This window comes from Chiloscyllium plagiosum, unplaced genomic scaffold (assembly GCF_037043375.1).
Source record: "Chiloscyllium plagiosum isolate Xiang-an unplaced genomic scaffold, Cpla_swu_hap1 HiC_scaffold_16, whole genome shotgun sequence".
Lineage (NCBI taxonomy): Eukaryota > Metazoa > Chordata > Chondrichthyes > Orectolobiformes > Hemiscylliidae > Chiloscyllium > Chiloscyllium plagiosum.
The window spans coordinates 35,428,963-35,447,984 of record NW_028270154.1 but is presented as its reverse complement, the minus strand read 5'-3'; the positions used below and the strand labels follow the sequence as shown (position 1 = coordinate 35,447,984).

Below are 19,022 nucleotides of genomic sequence, written 5' to 3'. Positions count from 1 at the left end.
CATCTTTAAGATTCTGATCCATTCACTATCCATTTGTAAATTTCATATCTTTTCATTTCAACTTATTTTCCAACCTATTTTAGTGGCATCTGCAGATGTGGCTATAGTACTTTCTATCCTGCATCCAAGACATGAATAAAGATTGCAAATAGTTGGGGCCTTGGGGACCAAACCCTGTAACACCCCACTGGTTAATCTTGCCAACCAGAAAAAGACCCATTTATTACAACTCTGTTTTCTCAGCCATTGCTCTGTTCAAGCTTTTAAAGATGTTAAGGGGTTAATTTGTTCTGCCGATCTTCAAGAATATCACTCGGGAGTAGGGTGGTATGTTTGTGTCTTGCAGGTACAATGTACAAAAAAAGATTACTCTCCTACTATTCAGAGTAAAAAAAAATTACATCATCATCTGCTATTCAGAATCAATAGGAGCAGTGTAGTTAAAATTCTGACCACATCCAGTAGTTTAAAAAAAAAGATTTACAACAGATCTTACCATTACGGGATGATTTATATTACATTGTTTCTGGAGATGTATTGTGTATTGTGTCTGTATTGTATTGTGTCTTGGGTGGCATATGACTGCGGGGGTGTGGCTGGGGGTTGTCTTATGGGCATTACTGACTATGATCTAAGATTTTGTATAAAGGAAAAACTGTTCCCTTATTGAGAGAGCTTCTCTTGACATGCTTCACAAGCATTACGAAGTGTTAATTAATCCTCCAAAACTTGCACTTGCTTAATAAATTTTGGCTGTTCACAAAAATTGGCATATTGCAGTTGCAATAAGTGTATAAGACACTCAAGAAAAAAGAATCTAACAACCTCATGGGATCATACCTTGGGTATTAACTTACTTGTGGCACTTTACCAAACGCCTTCTCGAAATCGAGATACACTACATCTGCAGGACCCCCATTAACTACCTAAAAAACTCTTACCCTTCATAAAACAATGCTAATTCAGATGAATTGCGTTCTGGCTTTCCAAATGTCTTGTTCTTACTTCCTTGAATGATGGATTCTAACAAGTTCCAATGACACGTTTAACGAACCGGTCTCCAGTATACTTTCCAGCTCCCTCTCTTTTTGCACAAAGGCATTATATTAGAATTTTTTCCATCCAGTGGAACTTTTCCCACATAGAGGGAATTTTGAATTATTATAGTCAATGTTTCCAAACACGACCAGCTTACGATAACCCACAACTCCTACGCTAAAACCTGAAAATACTCAGACAAGTTTACTATTTCAAGGAGACAGCAGGGATTTAAACTTCTCATCTGAGAATATGATCTGAGCAAAATATAATTCACCAGTTAGCAACTGAATTGTCAATCTTTAAGATAGAGACCAGACAGCCTCCATACAATGTTTCATTAAAATAACAATAGAACACTATGACAATATTCTTGGGTACCTTAGGGTCATACAGCATAGCAACAGACTCTTCGGCCCAACTTACCCATGCTGACCAGGTATCCTAAACTGAACTCGTCCCATTTGCGTATTTTTGGCCCATTTCCCTGTAAACCTTTCCTATCCATGTAACGTCCAAATGTTTTTTTTAAATGTTGCAAGAGCACAAAGGAAGTAGGAGTATACTTAAGAGGAAAGTCAGGAGGGCAAAAAGGGAACATGAGATAGCTTTGGCAAATAGAATTAAGGAGAATCCAAAGGGTTTTTACAAATACATTAAGGGCAAAAGGGTAACTAGGGAGAGAATAGGGCCCCTCAAAGATCGGCAAGGAGGCCTTTGTGTGGAGCTGCAGAAAATGGGGGAGATACTAAATGAGTACTTTGCCTCAGTATTTACTGTGGAAAAGGATAAGGAAGATATAGAATGTAGGGAAATAGATGGTGACATCTTGCAAAATGTCCAGATTAGAGAGGAGGAAGTGGTGGATGCCTTGAAACTGGTAAAGGTGGATAAATTCCCAGGGCCTGATCAGATGTACCAAAGAACTCTGTGGGAAGCTAGAGAAGTGATTGCTGGGCCTCTTGCTGAGATATTTGTATCATCGATAGTCATAGGTGAGGTGCCGGAAGACTGGAGGTTAGCAAACATGGTGCCACAGTTGAAGAAGGGCGGTAAGGACAAGCCAGGGAACTATAGACCAGTGAGCCTGACATCGGTGGTGGGCAAGTTGTTGGAGGGAATCCTGAGGGACAGGATGTACGTGTATTTGGAAAGGCAAGGACTGATTAGGGATAATCAACATGGCTTTGTGCGTGGGAAATCATGTCTCACAAACATGATTGAGTTTTTTGAAGAAGTAACAAAGAGGATTGATGAGAGCAGAGCAGTAGATGTGATCTATATGGACTTCATTAAAGCGTTCGACAAGGTTCCGCATGGGAGACTGATTAGCAAGGTTAGATCTCATGGTATACAGGTAGAACTAGCCATTTGGATACAGAACTGGCTCAAAGGTAGAAGACAGAGTGGTGGTGGAGGGTTGTTTTTCAGACTGGAGGCCTGTAACCAGTGGAGTGCCACAAGGATTGGTGCTGGGTCCTCTATGTTTTACATAAATGATTTGGATGCGAGCATAAGAGGTACAGTTAGTAAGTTTGCAGATGACACCAAAATTGGAGGTGTAGTGGACAGCGAAGAGGGTTACCTCAGATTACAACAGGATCGGGACCAGATGGGCAAATGGGCTGAGAAGTGGCAGATGGAGTTTAATTCAGGTAAATGCGGAGGTGCTGCATTTTGGGAAAGCAAATCTTAGCAGGACTTATACACTTAATGGTAAGGTCCTAGAGAGTGTTGGTGAACAAAGAGACCTTGGAGTGCAGGTTCATAGCTCCTTGAAAGTGGAGTCGCAGGTAGATAGGATAGTGAAGGTGGAGTTTGGTATGCTTTCTTTTATTGGTCAGAGTATTGAGTACAGGAGTTGGGAGGTCATGTTGTGGCTGTATAGGACAATGGTTCGGCCACTGTTGGAATATTGCGTGCAATTCTGGTCTCCTTCCTATCGGAAAGATATTGTGAAACTTGAAAGGGTTCAGAAAAGATTTACAAGGATGTTGCCATGGTTGGAGGATTTGAGCTGTCGTGAGGGGCTGAACAGGCTGGGGCTATTTTCCCGGCAGCGTCGGAGGCTGAGGGGTGACTTTTAGAGGTTTACAAAAATATGAGGGGCATGGATAAGGTAAATAAGCAAAGTCTTTTCCTGGGGTTGGGGAGTCCAGAACTAGAGGGCATAGGTTAGGTTGAAAGGGGATAGATATAAAAGAGACCCAAGAGGCAACTTTTTCACACAGATGGTGGTGCGTGTATGGAATGAGCTGCCAGAGAAAGTGGCGGAGGCTGATACAATTGCAACATTTAAGAGGCATTTGGATGGGTATATGAATAGGAAGGGTTTGGAGGGATATGAGGCAGGTTTTGGCAGGTGTGACTAGATTGGGTTGGGATATCTGGTCGGCATGGACGGGTTGGACCAAAGGGTCTGTTTCCATGCTGTACATCTCTGATATATATGGCAGGGGTGGAGAAAGTGGGAGCAAGGTATAATGTTCTTACAGGAAGGGGGGTTGTAGCCCAGGTAGCTGTGGGAATCAGTAGGCTGGAAGTAGATGTCAGTGTTTGAGTCACGTGCTAGAGATGGAGACGTCCAGGAAGGGGAGGGAGGTGTCCGAGATGGTCCAAGTGAACTTAAGGATGGAAGGTGTTCATGAAGTCAATGAACTGTTCAACCTCCCTGTGGGAGCACGAGTGATACGCATACAGTAAATGTAGAGGAGGAAAAGGTGGGGGATGGTGCCAGTGCAACTGTGGAATATGGACTTTTCCACATATCCAACAAAGAGGCAAGCAGAGCTGAGGGCCATGCGGGTCCTACCTGTCCATCTACCTTCCCACCTATCTGCTCCACCCTATCAATTCCCTCGCATCTGGATCTATCGCCCTCTCAACTACCTTCCCTCGCGAACCTACCCTCCTATTTATCTCAGCCCAACCCCCCCTCCACACACTTCTGATGAAGGGCTTATGCCTGAAACATCGACTCTCCTCAGATGCCACCTGAACTGCTGTACGTTTCCAGTGCCACACTTTTCGTCTCCGATTTCTCCAGCATCTGCAGTCCTCTAGTTTTAAAAATACACCCTCCCGACGGACTCCCGACCGTTGGAAAAAGACCTTGGCTACTCACCTTGTCTATGCCCCTCATGATTTTATAACTGTCTCTAAAGGTGACCCCTCAGGTCCAATGCTACAGGGAAAAAAGCCCCAGCCTTTCCTTATAACTCAAAGACTCCAGTCCTGACAAAATTCTTGGGAACCTTCAAAACTTGATCAGCCAAGAATGAGGATTTAAACTGCGGTTTAAAATCGGTTCTTTCAGAAACAGTAATAATGAGAAACTGGGATCCAAAAGGTTTGGAAATTGAGAAAATTCTCAACAGTAAATATGACATTAACATAGCTACATTCAAAACAAGATGGTCTCTGATTACTCTAAGCAACAAAGAAACAACTACATCCCAAAGAAAATTGCTTGATTAGTAGTTTTTAGTTATGAAATACTTAAACATATATCACACAAAGTGTATATTGAAAGTTTTATCAAGTCGATGTCATTTATGCAATATGATGAAGCAAAAGAATTGAATATTTACGTCTCCCTCTGAATATATATGGAATGCTAACGATCATCAAGCCAGTCTGACTTCACCATCTAACAACCTGGATGTGTGTCATTCCCATCAGAGATGTCTGTACAAAGCACCATGTGCATCTGGACTAAGTTAATCAACTCAAGTCAAAAGAGCTTCGAGACTCAGAAGCAGCTTTCCTTTGTGTTACTTTCATCAATTTTCTTCCCTCACTTAAAAAGTGGTTGATTTGATAAACCTGCTCAAAAGTACTGTGATACATATCTATAGCAAGGAGGGAGCTGAACCCAAGGACACTATCACAGACAGGAGTTTGATTCTACGCTCAGGAAAGGCTCCAGTCACTGTTGGGTCCTCACCCAATTAGCCTATCTTCATTTCTGCCCTACATAATGGACGTTAGCAAATTACTGAACATAGATACGATATACTGTCTAGAGTAATACGGTCCTCCACTGTTGGCCTACAAACTTAATTCTGCCACAGATGTCAGGAATACAATCAGAAGCATAAACCAACTTTTCCTCCAATTCTGTCATGGTTGAAAACAGCTGCAAACCCTCATTAAACGTCAAAGCTGGTTGGCTTAGCAACTGATAGTGTGGACCAACTGAGTCACAGAAGTAAATTTGAAATTTTGAATTTCTCATTCCTTCCACAACAATCAAAATGTACATCAATATGAAAATAATACAAGTTTGATTATTAAATGCAGTCGGAAGCTATTTCCACAAATGAAGTGCACAGGCTAATTGCCTGTAATTTAGCCTTATACATGCTGTCACAACTGTTTTAACCAGAGCTTCCCTGCCAGCACTGAAACAAAATGCTGAAGTCGACACAGATAATTTAAGGTTTCTCTTATATGAATGCCTCTAGGCTTGGAAATCTTTTGTCAGGTACATAAACAAAGTACACAAATACACCTGATTTTTGCCACAGAAGACATTTCATTTTTATTTTAGGGCAACATTTATTCCCATTTAAAGTCAGGCAGTCCAGACCATGTAAGGATACCAGCTTCCTTCCCTAAAGGGCATCAGCAAATCAGATAAGTTTTTCCTGAAAATTGACAATGGATTCATGGTTATCATTAGACACTTAATTCTAGATTTTTATTGAATTCAAATTCCACCATCTGCCATAGCAGGATTTGAACTTAAATCCTCAGACCATTCCCTGGTTTCGGGATTAACAGTCCAGCAATAATACCGCTAGGCTATCACTTCCCCTGAAAACAGCATACGGCTGCAACGTTGTGCTACTGTAACACATTTTTCTTTGATTTATTCATCATATTTAATAAGATTTTTTTTAAACCTTGAGGTTTATGCTTTACAAGAGTAAGCGAGGACGACATGTGACCCAACATTCCCAGGTTGCATCCTACAGTATTCAAAGGTGGTAGCACATTTTAATAATTCTTATTGCATCAATTTAGAAATAAATAGCAGTTCATCTTGTTCTGTAATTTATGCTGTCAAAATAGCACAGATTCGATTGGTATTATTATAACCCTGCTCACCCCATCTAATCTCTCTCAACCTTATTTCAAGTTTGATTATTAATACAGCCAATTCTTGTTGATAACATGACCATCATCTTTGAAACCCTCAAAACTACATTTTTATGTTGGGATCTTCACCCTTAAAGTGAGATGACAAAATTGGGGGAAAATGTTGAGAATTTTAGTTCATCACAAAGAGTTACCACAATGCAGAGCATTTTGTTAACTGCTACAAAATAATGGCATTTTCAGCTCCTGTCTACATATTCTCCATGCCATCATTTGACAGCTAAGTGTAGGAACTTATTGGTTCTATTGCTGGATTAGACAATGAGAGGTGAAGACTCCAAGTCTTGAGAAATCAAAAATTCTGGTCATTTATGGGTTTATGGTAGAAAGGATTGTACACAAATGCTGTAAATCAAGTTCTTATATCACTGCCATTACATATTCAAAACTAAAATCATCTCTACAAGTGCTGTTTTATCCATTGAGTACAGTTCAGTTTTAGTTCTGCAACAATGCTGTCTCTTGTTGACCCGCTCAAAACAAAACATACTATTACTGCAACTCAAGACAAAAAAACTGATTCACCTCTATTCTTGATCTGAATAGAACAAGATGAATTAGAGAAGAGTCGGATCCTTCCTGGTATATCAATATTGTAAAAGCAAAGAAATAATTTTGTAAAGTTATACTATTGGCTTTCAAGGGGGCTTTGCTTTGGTCAGCAAGCCATGGGCCTGATCAACTATTTAATACGCTCCGACAGAACAATCTCCAAATTGGAGCCACTCAAACTGTGCAGTTGTTGATGAGACAAATCCAAAGTATCCCCTACTTTTTTTTCCTCACATATAGAGTGAGAGAATGGCTGTCCCTGTTTTTGTAACCAATCAGCCCATCAAGTAAATCCCAGCTCTCTACTCGATCAAATAATCTCGTGCCACTGCACTGCCTTTTCCTATGGGCCCTGCGAATCCTTCTTCTGAAAGTGTCCATTTTCCCTCTAAATGCCATAACTAATTTATTCCCACCACACACTCATGCAGTCTATTCCAGGTCGCTGCTTGACCTTTTACTCCTCCACACCACCACCCCCTCCCCAACACGCACCTAGACAGGGATTATTTTGCGTATCATTTTAAATGGGTGCCCTTTGGTTAGTCAGGAAGAGACGTGGCACGAAAACTGAAACTGACGTCCAACAGACATAGACACATCTGCTTTCAATATCCCTTCTGGGAGCACTGAGAGGAGCTTCCAGGTGAATTGTTACCCCTCCACCCTAATCACAAATACACCGTTGAGTCCGCAGGTCCAGTTGGGGAAGTGAACACCTTAGGCCAGTCCACCAAGACCTTATTCATTGGAAAATATAAACCGTGACAGTTGCAGGCAAGGTACAAGCCACTCAACACGAAGTGGGGGCCCGCAGAAGAAAAACTGAATGAAACATTTATCAAACCATGATCTCTTTAAAACAAAACGGAAAAAGCGGAAATCGGACACCGGCGGCACGAAATTAGCACAACGAGGCGAGTGATAGCAAGAAACGAACACGACTCCTCACTGAGTTGCAACATGGAGGGAGGGGAGGGAGGATCGGGTGACTTCAGCGCCATGGTTTCGAAAGAGCGGCAGCTGATGGGGGGGGGGGGGGGGTAGGAGGGAGAGTCGCTCGGGGCGTCACCGACACGTTTACAAGAGCCGGGGCGGCGGTGGGGAGAGCCGAGGCGCCGTCAGCAAACCACTTCAACCGGGGAGGACGACGCCCTCCCAACCCACCTAACGGTCCGATCAACTCGGGGGGGGGGGGGGGGGAACAGGCACACGGCGATTCCCGGGAACGCCAGGAGGATCGCCTCCGACACCTACTCCGTTTCTTCACCGCTTTCCCCGCCCAACACTCCGGCTTTTTCCCCTGCTTACCGTTGTGGCAGGCTGGCGGGGCCCCAGGCCCGGCGTTAATAAGGGGGGGCCCACCGCCAACGCTATAACCGCCGCTGCCCCCAGACATGGCCGCACCGGAACGGGACCGGCTCTGTGACCCTCCCCCTATCAAACAGCTCCCGCCTCCGATTGTGACGCTGCCTCCACCGCGCGCGCGCGCACACACGTCGCTGCCGCCCGACCCGAGGGAAAGTCGCCAGCGGAAACCAAAGCGGCCCTGGAGTGCCCGCACATGCGCACTCAATACACGTGGCACTTCCGGTGTGACACCTTAAAGTGAAGGGACGGAAACCTATGGAACACCATGTCTGCCTCTGCGACCTACACTGACTTCAAAAGCTGCTTTTAAAAAAAGGGGGGCTATTCTTAAGCGTCTAATTCTGGATAAAATGTAACTCAGTCTCATGTAAAGGGCGACAGCGATGTACAGAACCGTTATAGCAGTAGTTAAGGGTCATTATGGCTCAATGGTAGTGCCTCTATCTCTGTGCTAGGAGGCCCAGGTTCAAGTCTTACTTGTGTAAAAGTACTCTGAATAAGTTGATTAGAAAATATCTAGCTCTGAGCTGTAGAGTACCGAAGACTCTAAAGTTAAAATAAAGTCCCTATTAATTTACCAAGTCCTCACAGCTTCATTTGGAATCCTAAAATTAGTCACGTGACTGAAAATTACAGGTGATCTTACTGTCCTTTCGTTCCAGTTGGAAACGGTTTTTTTTTGCAGCAGTGTCATAGCATCCTTGAACAAGTTGATTATGAAATACTTTCTGCAGACTATATTAATTTTTAAGTTGATCCTGGTGCTATGATCAGACAGATTGAGGAATCCTGTGTTAAACAGATTGCCTACACTGGACTGGCTGGATTACACATTATAATTATTTCAGTTATGGGAGAACTGTAGATATCTATTGGCCCATGACCTCAAAGTAAGCACATTCAAAGCTGAAAAAAGGCTTGAAAATTTGTGACTTTTCTTTCAGTTAGGGATTAACCATGTTTTTAAGGCTTGCTTACATTTAGCAAATGGAAATTTATTGGATCACAGATTGAAGGTTTAATAATGAAGCAGCATAGATACAGTGTGAATGGAACTTAGAGGTTAGAAGACATGTACATCAAAGGTATGGAATACACGATGGAATAAATAATTGAAACAGACTGTGACCATATATAAGAATATCTTAGTAAGATGATAAAAAAAGAGATATGGGAACAAAACAAGCCCATTAATTTAAGTCAGCCAATTTGGAGCACAAAGATGTACTTGTTGGCTCAATTAGTTAAATTCCCTTTTGTGAAGAAAGTGAGGACTGCAGATGCTGGAGATCAGAGTTGAGAGTGTGGTGCTGGAAAAGCACAGCAGGTCAGGCAGCATCCGAGGAGCAGGAGATTCGATGTTTTGGGCATGCTCGAGATGTCAATTCTCCTGCTCCTCGGATGCTGCCTGACCCGCTATGCTTTTCCAGCACCACACTCTTGACTATAGTTCCCTTTTGTCAATTGTTTGGAATTCCTTCAAAGATGTCATTTATTATTAAATAAAGCACAGTATCTGACATTTATACAGTGTGTTTAACGTAATCAAACATCCCATGGACTTCACAGGAGCACTGTAAAATGCATCGTGATGTTGAATTATGAAGATAACCAACAACTTGATTGAAGAATTATAAGTAATGGATCAATGCAGAAATGTGCAGTGCAGAGGCAAGAAGGTAGGGAGAAAATTTCACAGAGACCTAGTAACTGAAGACACTGCTATTAATAGTGAAATAATTATGACTAGGAATGCTAATGTAGCAGATATAGATGAATGCAAATATCTCAGAATTATGGCATTTACAGAGATTAGAGTTAGGGAGGGGCAAGGCTATTTGGAGAGTTCAAAACAAGGTTGAGCATTTTGAAATCAAGATATTGCTTGACTTGGGATCAATGTAGCTCAGTGAGCAAAGGGGTGACAGGAACCCACTGAAAGTTATGACTTGCAGAGTTTTAAAAACCCTCATGTTTGCAGAGGATAGAATGCCACAATTGTATTGGAATATTTGCATCTCAATGTAACTAAGACCTGAATGTTTGAGTTGAGACAGTTAAATTGGGTGATATCTTGGAGGTGAAAATAGCTGTTCCTTTCTGTAAGTATGAGATTGGAACCTTTCTTAGGAATCAAAGTTGACAATAGACTGCCTGAATCTCAAGGTGTCAAGGAGAGGAATGAATTGGTAACTAAGGAACAGAATTCAGAGCAGGGACCAAAAAAGCTGGCTTTAGTCTTCCCAAAACTTAAATGTAGGAAATTTCTGTTCATTCAGTATAGGATGTTTGATAATTTTGTAACAGTAGAGGAACCAAAGGAGGCAGAGACACCATAGGTAACATTATGGGAGGAAGCAAAATCTTTTCAAGCGATTCTTTGGCTTTATTAGATAGTTAAGGAAGGAACTAGGGGAGAACAGTCCATAGTTGCTGGATAATAATTGAGAGGCCTTGGAGGAGAATGGTATGGCCAACCAAAACATACTTTGTATCAACTCAAGAAGACATCAGGGGATGAGTCTCCAAGGGGATCAGGAAACTCTGTATTTCACCCTAGAACACAGCATTCTGAAAGACACCAGTCAGAACAGTGGGGTAGGTCAGTCTGTCGGCTAGCTCGGTGATTGGAGCATTGTGCTAATAACACCAAGGTTGTGTGTTCAGTGCTTCTAGTGTGGAGTCGTGATTCGCAAATAGTGGATTCACAGTTGCAACATTAGTGTCTGTCTTGGGGAGGCACTGTGGCTTAATGCTTAGCACTGCTGCCTCACAACACCAGGGATCTGGGTTGGAATCCTGTCTCGGGCGAGTGTCTTTGTGGAGTTTGTACATTATCTCCGTGTCTGTGTGGGTTTCCTCTGGGTGCTCTGGTTTCATCCCACAATTCAAAGATGTGCAAGTTAGGTGAATTGGCCATGCTAAATTGCCCATAGTGGTCAGAGATGTGTAGTCTAGGTGCATTTGTCGAGGTAAATGTAGAATAATACGGATAGGGGAATGGGTCTGGGTGAATGACTCTTCAGAGGATCGGTGTGAACTTGTTGGGCCAAATGGCCTGTTTCCACACTCTAGGGATTATATGATTTCTATGATAATGTATGAGAGTGAGAAAGGGAGTGTGTGATGGAAGGTTGAGATGGAAGGGGTGAAAATGTGTAAGGGGGATGAGAGAGTGAGGGGAAGAGTAAAGGTTGTGTACATGAGTGTGGAAAAAAGGAAACTAGAGAGAGTGTGTGTATGAGAGAGTAGAAATGGATGGAAAGGAGGGGGTGACGTTGTGCAGGATGGAGGGTAGGGCAAGAGAGAGTTTGGTGTGAGTCCTGAGCCTGCTGGAGCCAGGCACACTTTTCCTTCCTCCTACTCTCCAAAACTCCATTCACAAAGCAGACTGGGGACAAGAGGAAGAATACCCAGTTTAAAGAAGATCATACTCTTATACAAATTGAACCAAGACCAGGTCACAGTATGCACCAGTAGAGGTGAACACAAGGTCAGTGCTTATTAAACCCAGCCTGGCTCAGCCTCAAGCCCCATCCCTTTCTCTCATGATCAGAACTGGGGGACTAGTCTCTCCCTGCCTCTGATTCTTGACACTTTTTCTGTTAATTAACCCACCCAGACCCATTTCCCTCTGACTAATGCACCTAACACTATGGGCAATTTAGCATGACCAATTTAACAATTATTTTCATACACTATAAACCAAACTGAAGGATTCGCACATCAACTACAACACAAGCTGCTTCAAAATAAAATTCCCATCACGCTACTTGAGCAATGCCTTTTTCATAATGATTAAACATATCCTGTAATTCTGTTAACATTCCCATAAAAATTGTGATTATAATCTAAGAAGGGCATTAATTAGACCTTTTGAACATACTCCATATTCAATACGGTCATAGATGATCTTCTAGGTCAATTCAACCAGGAAAACCAACACATTCAGAGTTAAATTTAAGGATTATTTGTGCTGTGGACTAATGTCTACACAGAGGTAAATGAAAACTACCTAAAGTTGATTTAGCACAATGTTAGTTCAACAAAAATTTAATCTTGTATTTAAGTGCTTTACATTATCAAACAAAGTTTGACAACATTTACTAACAGTAAAATGGGCAATTTTTCTTTTTATCAGCTATAGCAGCTGTGTGTGCATCAGCTATAGCTCGGTTAGCTGGCACTCACCTCTTCCAGGTTCAACTCCCACTCGACTGGAGCACAGAAAATCAAGGCTGAACTCCAGTGCAGAACTGAGGGGATACTGCATTATCAAAGGTGCTATCTTTTCAACAATATATTAAATCAAGATCTTGTGGGTATGGATATAAAAGATGCTATGGCATTAATTTAGAGAAGAGTATACTGTATATAAAATACTCAGTTTTGGGCTGGCAAGTGACATCTAACATTTCTGTCACAATATACTGTCATCGACTTCTGTACCACCTGATTCTGCCTGGCTTGCTGTGTTCCTTCAGCCTCCTGCCTGTCTACACACAAGTGGCAGGCAATGACCATCTCTGGCAAGAAAGGATCTAACCCATTGACAATCAATGGGATTATCATCACTGAATCGACTATCAACATCCTGAGGGTTTGTTGTGGTTCTGTTCGCCGAGCTGGAAGTTTTTGTTGCAAACGTTTCGTCCCCTGGCTAGGCGACATCATCAGTGCTTGGGAGCCTCCTGCGAAGCGCTTCTTTGATGTTTCCTCCGGTGTTTATAGTGGTCTGTCCCTGCCGCTTCCGGTTGTCAGTTTCAGCTGTCCGCTGTAGTGGTTGGTATATTGGGTCCAGGTCGATGTGTTTGTTGATGGAGTTTGTGGATGAATGCCATGCCTCTAGGAATTCCCTGGCTGTTCTCTGTCTGGCTTGCCCTATGATAGCAGTGTTGTCCCAGTCGAATTCATGTTGCTTGTTGTCTGCATGTGTGGCTACTAAGGATAGCTGGTCGTGTCGTTTTGTGGCTAGTTGATGTTCATGTATGCGAATTGTTAGCTGTCTTCCTGTTTGTCCTATATAGTGTTTTGTGCAGTCCTTGCATGGTATTTTGTACACTACATTAGTTTTGCTCATGTTGGGTATCGGGTCCTTCGTTCTGGTGAGTTGTTGTCTGAGCGTGGCTGTTGGTTTGTGTGCCGTTATGAGTCCTAGGGGTCGCAGCAGTCTGGCTGTCAGTTCTGAGATGCTCCTGATGTATGGTAGTGTGGCTAGTCCTTTTGGTTGTGGTATGTCCTCGTTCCGTGGTCTTTCTCTTCGGCATCTGTTGATGAAGTTGCGCGGGTATCCGTTTTTGGCGAATACCTTGTATGGTACAGAGAACACCGAATGGAGAATTCACTACAAGGGTATACAGGAAAGCCACACACACAGACCAAGTCCTAAACTATGAAAGTAACCACCGCAACACCCACAAACGAAGCTGCATTAGGACACTATTCAAAAGGGCCACAACACACTGCAGTACACCAGAACTGCAAAAAGAAGAAGAGGAACACCTATACAAGGTATTCGCCAAAAACGGATACCCGCGCAACTTCACAGCCAGACTGCTGCGACCCCTAGGACTCATAACGGCACACAAACCAACAGCCACGCTCAGACAACAACTCAGCAGAACGAAGGACCCGATACCCAACAAGCAGGCTTGGCACACCCTCCTCATTCCTGAAGAAGGGCTTATGCCCGAAACGTTGATTCTCCTGCTCCTTGGATGCTGCCTGACTCTTCCAGCAACACATTTTTCAGCATCATCCACAACGAAGCAATCCATTTAATAAAAACCAAAAGAACTGTGGATGCTGTAAATCAAAAACAAAATCAGAAATTGCTGGAAAAGCTCAGCAGATCTGGCAACATCTGTGGAGAGAAATCAGAGTTAACGTTTCAGGTTGAGTGACCCTTCCACTTGATTGGCACTACATTGGCACTACATTCACTCCCTCCACCATAATTCTGAGTAAGAGCTGGGTATACTATCTACAACTTGCACTGCGGAAGCTCTTCAAGCTTCTTAAATAGCATCTTCCAAGCCCATGAGCATGACCACTAGATGGACAAGGGCAGCAGATAATGGAAACACCATCACCTGCAAGTTCGCCTCCAAGCTGTACACCATTCCAACTTGGAAAATATATTGCCATGCCTCCAGCGTCATTAGGTCAAAATCCTGGATCTCACTCCCTGACGTCTTTGTGGGTGTACTTACAGCACAATGACTCACAGCGATTAAGAAGGCATTTCACCGTTACCTTCTCTAGGGCAAGTAGGGATGGGCAAGAAATGTTGACCCAGCCAACGACACCGTGAATTTTTTTTGAATGAGGGAGTTTTCCTCAATGTCGTGGCCAATATTTATACCTGATTCTAGTATAGATTTTCTGTCTTGTCATGGTTTTCACAGATATACGCAACCGACAAAATATATTACCATTAGAAACATGAAATGTAATAATGCAAATTGTACTACTGTCAAGGTAATTCCACTGGAAATATTGTGAGACACATGTTTTATTGCAAAACGTAGACTGAAAGCCCTCTCAAAGTTATTATCGTTAACAGAGATTTATGTTCTCACTAAAATAAGTTATGAATTTCACTGGGGAAAAAAAGCTATCTGTCAAGTCACAGGATCCCAACTGAAATACCTATTTTGAGTTGTTTGCACTCCCGGGTAAATTATTAAATCTTGCAGTTGGATGCCCTTTGCCTTCTCCTGAGAGTGAAGTCCGCTCAGGGTGATTTGGTGGGCGGACCAATCTCTCCGAGCCGCTGTCGTGGGGAGGAGGAGCAAGGGACTGGTTTCGTGGCAGTCAGCGGCCAGCGGGGGAAGAGTGAGCAAGTTGCACGTAGCGGAAGTGAAGCGGTAGCCATTGTTGTGTCGTGGCTTTGACGGCGCTCAGGTGATTGTAAGCAGCGGAAAAAAAAAGATAACCAACTCGGTCTGAGCCTTGGATAACATCCCGGCGCTGAGTCACGGTCTCCTCCCGCTTACACTTCCCGGTGAGTTACACATCGCCTGACGATAGCTGTCCTGGAGAAGAGAGGACGGGCAGCGGAGTACCGCTGTGTTCATCTATCTCCCGGTGACTCCCTCCCAGGGGATTCCCTGCCAACAACACCCCGAGACTCTCTGCCACCAACCCCTCTCCCCTCTCACTCGGAGACTCTCTGCTACCAACCCCCATCCCCGCCCCCGAAGCCCCTTGATGATTTCCACCTATCTTTGTCCGCCTCCCCTCCCCCTTTTTTTTAACCGAATCTCCTCTTACTCTCACCTCCATCCCCGGAGTAGAGACCACCTTTTGCCCTCCTCCGTCCCCTCCCTGGCGGCCATCCTCCCTTTGCCCTTCTGCCGCTCTCCCAGGACCTGGGGGCATGCGGCGGCTGGGACGCCGATTAGATACTAATGAATTGCTACTTTGTCCGGCTGTGGCCCACTCCCATTTGGATTTTAATATTGAAACATAACCCCGATGTTACACAGTAAGTTTTAACCGAATCCCAGGTGCATTTTCCTACAGGTGAAATCTCATCACCCTCCATTCTGTTTAGGTTTCAAAAAAACATTGTTATCAAAGGGTTGTGCCCATCCTTGTTTCTTTCCCTCTTGAGTTTCAGATCTCAGAGGTAAAGATATAGTTCATTTGTTTTGAATAAGACGCGACTTGGTTGCTTATTTTGCTGGTTCAATCACTTTACTGTTAATCGTTTGCTACCTGGTTTACTATTCTTGCCTCTATGTCCTGCCAACTTCTTTTTGAGTATTGACAATCATCCAGTGTTTAAATAGCTAATCAAAAAATGCTATCACATTTAACGAATGCACTATATGTCCTGAGGGTAATGCTGCTGTGCAGTAAAATCCATGGGAAGGCGATATTTGAATTTCAAACTGATAATTGGTTGCAGTGAGGACTGAGGCCTGCAGATTTTGAATATTCAAGCTCGTCTCCATGTATAACAGGTGCATCACATTTTGAGTTGGGGATGTTAGAATATAGTATGACTAATGCAAGGTAGCAGTAGCTACAATTTTGGAATAGCAGTGATGAAATAGAATAATGGTTTGCGTAATGCCAATCTTGGAAGAGTTTCTAACCTTAAGGAAGTAAGGAAGGATACAGGAGCTGGATCTTGACAGTTCATATAGCACCTTTGACATAGTGCTCTGGTTGGTTGGTGAATTAAGAGTTGACTGACAACGGAACTAAGCAGAAGTAGAATCAAGTCATTTAGTTCTGACTGCATTTTGAAACCCAATTTAATTGAATCTTTCCTCCTTGGTTTAGCAGGTTTAAGCAACACTTTGTGCGACTGAGTTATATAAAAGAGAAAATAGAAATGCTATTTTCATAAAACAAATTTATTTTAAAATATTTTTTAGTTTGTGAACAATTAACAAATATCCACATCTGGTAACATCTTATTAAGGAAATTTGGGATTATCTGACTTTCCAAGAAAGGAATAAATATGTCCTAAAATAATCTTATGCTGTACGATCCTGTGCTGGTTTTGTTTATTTTAGGAGGGTACGATTATTAAAGCGCTTTTTTTTTGAATTGGTGCTTTTTGAGGTTGAACGTATTTAAATCTGCACAATTTCCAACTGTGTTTTTGTTTCTGTTATGTTTCTAGCATCCCCTTCATCTTTTTTGTTATGCACACCTTTTATCATACAGCTGAGGGAAAGTATGTGATCAGTTATATTTTATGTGGCCAATATTTAGTTTAACGTATGGTGTCACTTATAAGTGGACACTGTTGAAGGTGGCAGTCTGAGTTTGCCAATATTTTCCTGTGCTTTATAAAATTCTTATTGTCATAAACGGCAATACAAACTCTTCCAGCTAATCCATTGGTGTCTCTTTTTTTAAAACTTTAAGTAAATTCCCATGACCAAACAAGAATTCTAGGTTTTCAGTTCTTGAGTACTTAATGGGAGATTTATATAAGGGATGTGTGATCTTCTGTCCAAAAAAGAGACCATTTTATACCAGAGGGACGATTTATGTCTAGTTCAGTTAGTTTTTTGAAAACCACTTGGTGTTTGTGTGCCGTTTCACATCTGACGCTGGCACTGTGGAATTCCCAATTGAAACTGCTTCACTTGCCAACTCTCCTCAAAATCCATCGAAGTAAATCTAATTATCTCATTGTTTGGAATTTGTGATTTTTTTTTTTAAGTTCCACTGCAGCAACTCTTCAGTAGTTGTCCAACAAACCATTCATTAGCTAGTGAGTAAGAATAGGAAATTTGGGTGACTTTATGCCTGTGTCTTGAGGTAATCTTTGATTCTTTAGTAATCAAGCATAAACATGCACATTTGCTTGATAAAAGTACAGGATGGGTCAAAGTCTATTGTTAAATCGTAGCTTTTGATAGGGAGTCGGTTGATAGACAGTACAAATTATTATGATGGTAATCTGTGCTGATCCAGGCATCTTGTTTGGTTTCTTGTTTGATGCTAATGCCAGGAACCAGTTTATATGTCATACTGTGCAAGGTGAATGTTTCACAGTTCAGAATTATCACATTTGTCTCAAGGGTTAGTCCCTTAAACGTGTAAAACTGTGTACACAGTGCAAACTGCTCTGGGGCAGTGATTTTCCTTTTTGGCTTTTGAGGCATATCAGATTTACAGGGTTTGACGTGGACAATCCAAGGATTTTTTTTTCCCAGTATACCAATGGTGTCAGTGACCCAACTGGCATGTGGTGTAATCTGCCATGTGTGCATGTTGTTTGACCTTTGGTTGCTCACATGCAATAGGCAGCTGTTAGTCCTGTGTTGTGCAATAAAAATCAGTCCGTTATCAAAACATTTTAATTAACTCTTTCAGTGCTGGGTGACCGTTTCGAAGACCATTTCAAAGTAGGTAGTAGGTATAGAAGATCCTCTGACAACTTTTATTTATCCCAAAGTTTGAGTCTAAGTATTACAAACCTAGATATATTTTTGCTGGGTCAGAACAGCAACAACACTTGTTTAGTTAGGAAAATTTCAGTTTAATCAGTGGGACAGTTTAGCACAAAAATAATTTTAAAAAATGTTTGCAATTAATATGCCTTTTAACATTTTCAAAAAATGCTAAAGGTGCTTGGTAGCAACATCATCCATCAAAAGTGGACTTTGAATTGGAGGAGGACATATGAGAAGGGATGTTGCCAGCAGTGATTAAAAAATGGGTTTTAAGAACAGAAATTTTGGAGGATAAAATATTTTAGGTTGGAAATTTTAGATGAGATCAAAAGCAATAGAAATAGGAATAGGAGCAAGCCATTCGGCCCCTGGAGCCTGCTCCGCCATTCAGTAAGATCATGGCTGATCTGTGACAATCCTCACATCCACTTTGGTGCATTTTCCTTTGGCTACAGGGAATGTTAGTGATTCCCCTATTGATCAAGAATCTGTCAAATGCACAATGGAACAGAAATATTTCAGGTGTATTTCTGTGAGGAGTTCTGTGTCTCATTGCTTGAAATCTTACTACTTCCTGTCTTTGAAATCTGTTAAAGTATCTACACGTGAATGTATATGCCATAGATACATTATGTTTGAACAGAGTAAATACCTTGTCCTCCATGAACAGCAAATTGTGTGTCTATCACTATAGTTGTCATGAGGTGTGGTTGATTGTTCCAGATTTTAATTGAGTGAACTTAAATCTTGGAATTTGTTTCCTGGCAGTGAACTTTGAGAGCTAGTTATCAGACTTGAACATAAAATGGCATGAGTGAAGTATTGAGTGTTAAGGTTTTCTTATGACTTCCTAAAATGTGGACTATTGGCACACAAATATCAATATGTATTGTCGTCACTATATAAAATCAGCGTTTCAGTTAATTAGATTTGCTAATCTATTCTTGGCATCTAAGTTACATTTTGTGTGT

At 42.1% G+C, this 19,022-nt stretch overlaps 2 protein-coding genes across 2 annotated transcripts in view; one reads left to right on the top strand and one right to left on the bottom strand.

Annotated features, from left to right (window-relative positions):
• LOC122556590 (protein transport protein Sec24A) overlaps positions 1 to 8,193 on the bottom strand; it is a 62,066-nt gene extending 53,873 nt beyond the window's left edge. Inside the window, exon 1 of the mRNA XM_087995284.1 lies at positions 8,065 to 8,193. Within this exon, the coding sequence (XP_087851410.1) occupies positions 8,065 to 8,152 (88 nt within the window). The 5' untranslated portion in view covers positions 8,153 to 8,193. The remainder of the gene's footprint in view (positions 1 to 8,064) is intronic.
• Positions 8,194 to 14,971: 6,778 nt separating this feature from the next.
• The window catches only part of sar1b (secretion associated, Ras related GTPase 1B), a 28,876-nt gene continuing 24,825 nt past the window's right edge, over positions 14,972 to 19,022 (top strand). Inside the window, exon 1 of the mRNA XM_087995283.1 lies at positions 14,972 to 15,130. The gene's annotated coding sequence lies outside the window, so the exon portion shown is untranslated. The remainder of the gene's footprint in view (positions 15,131 to 19,022) is intronic.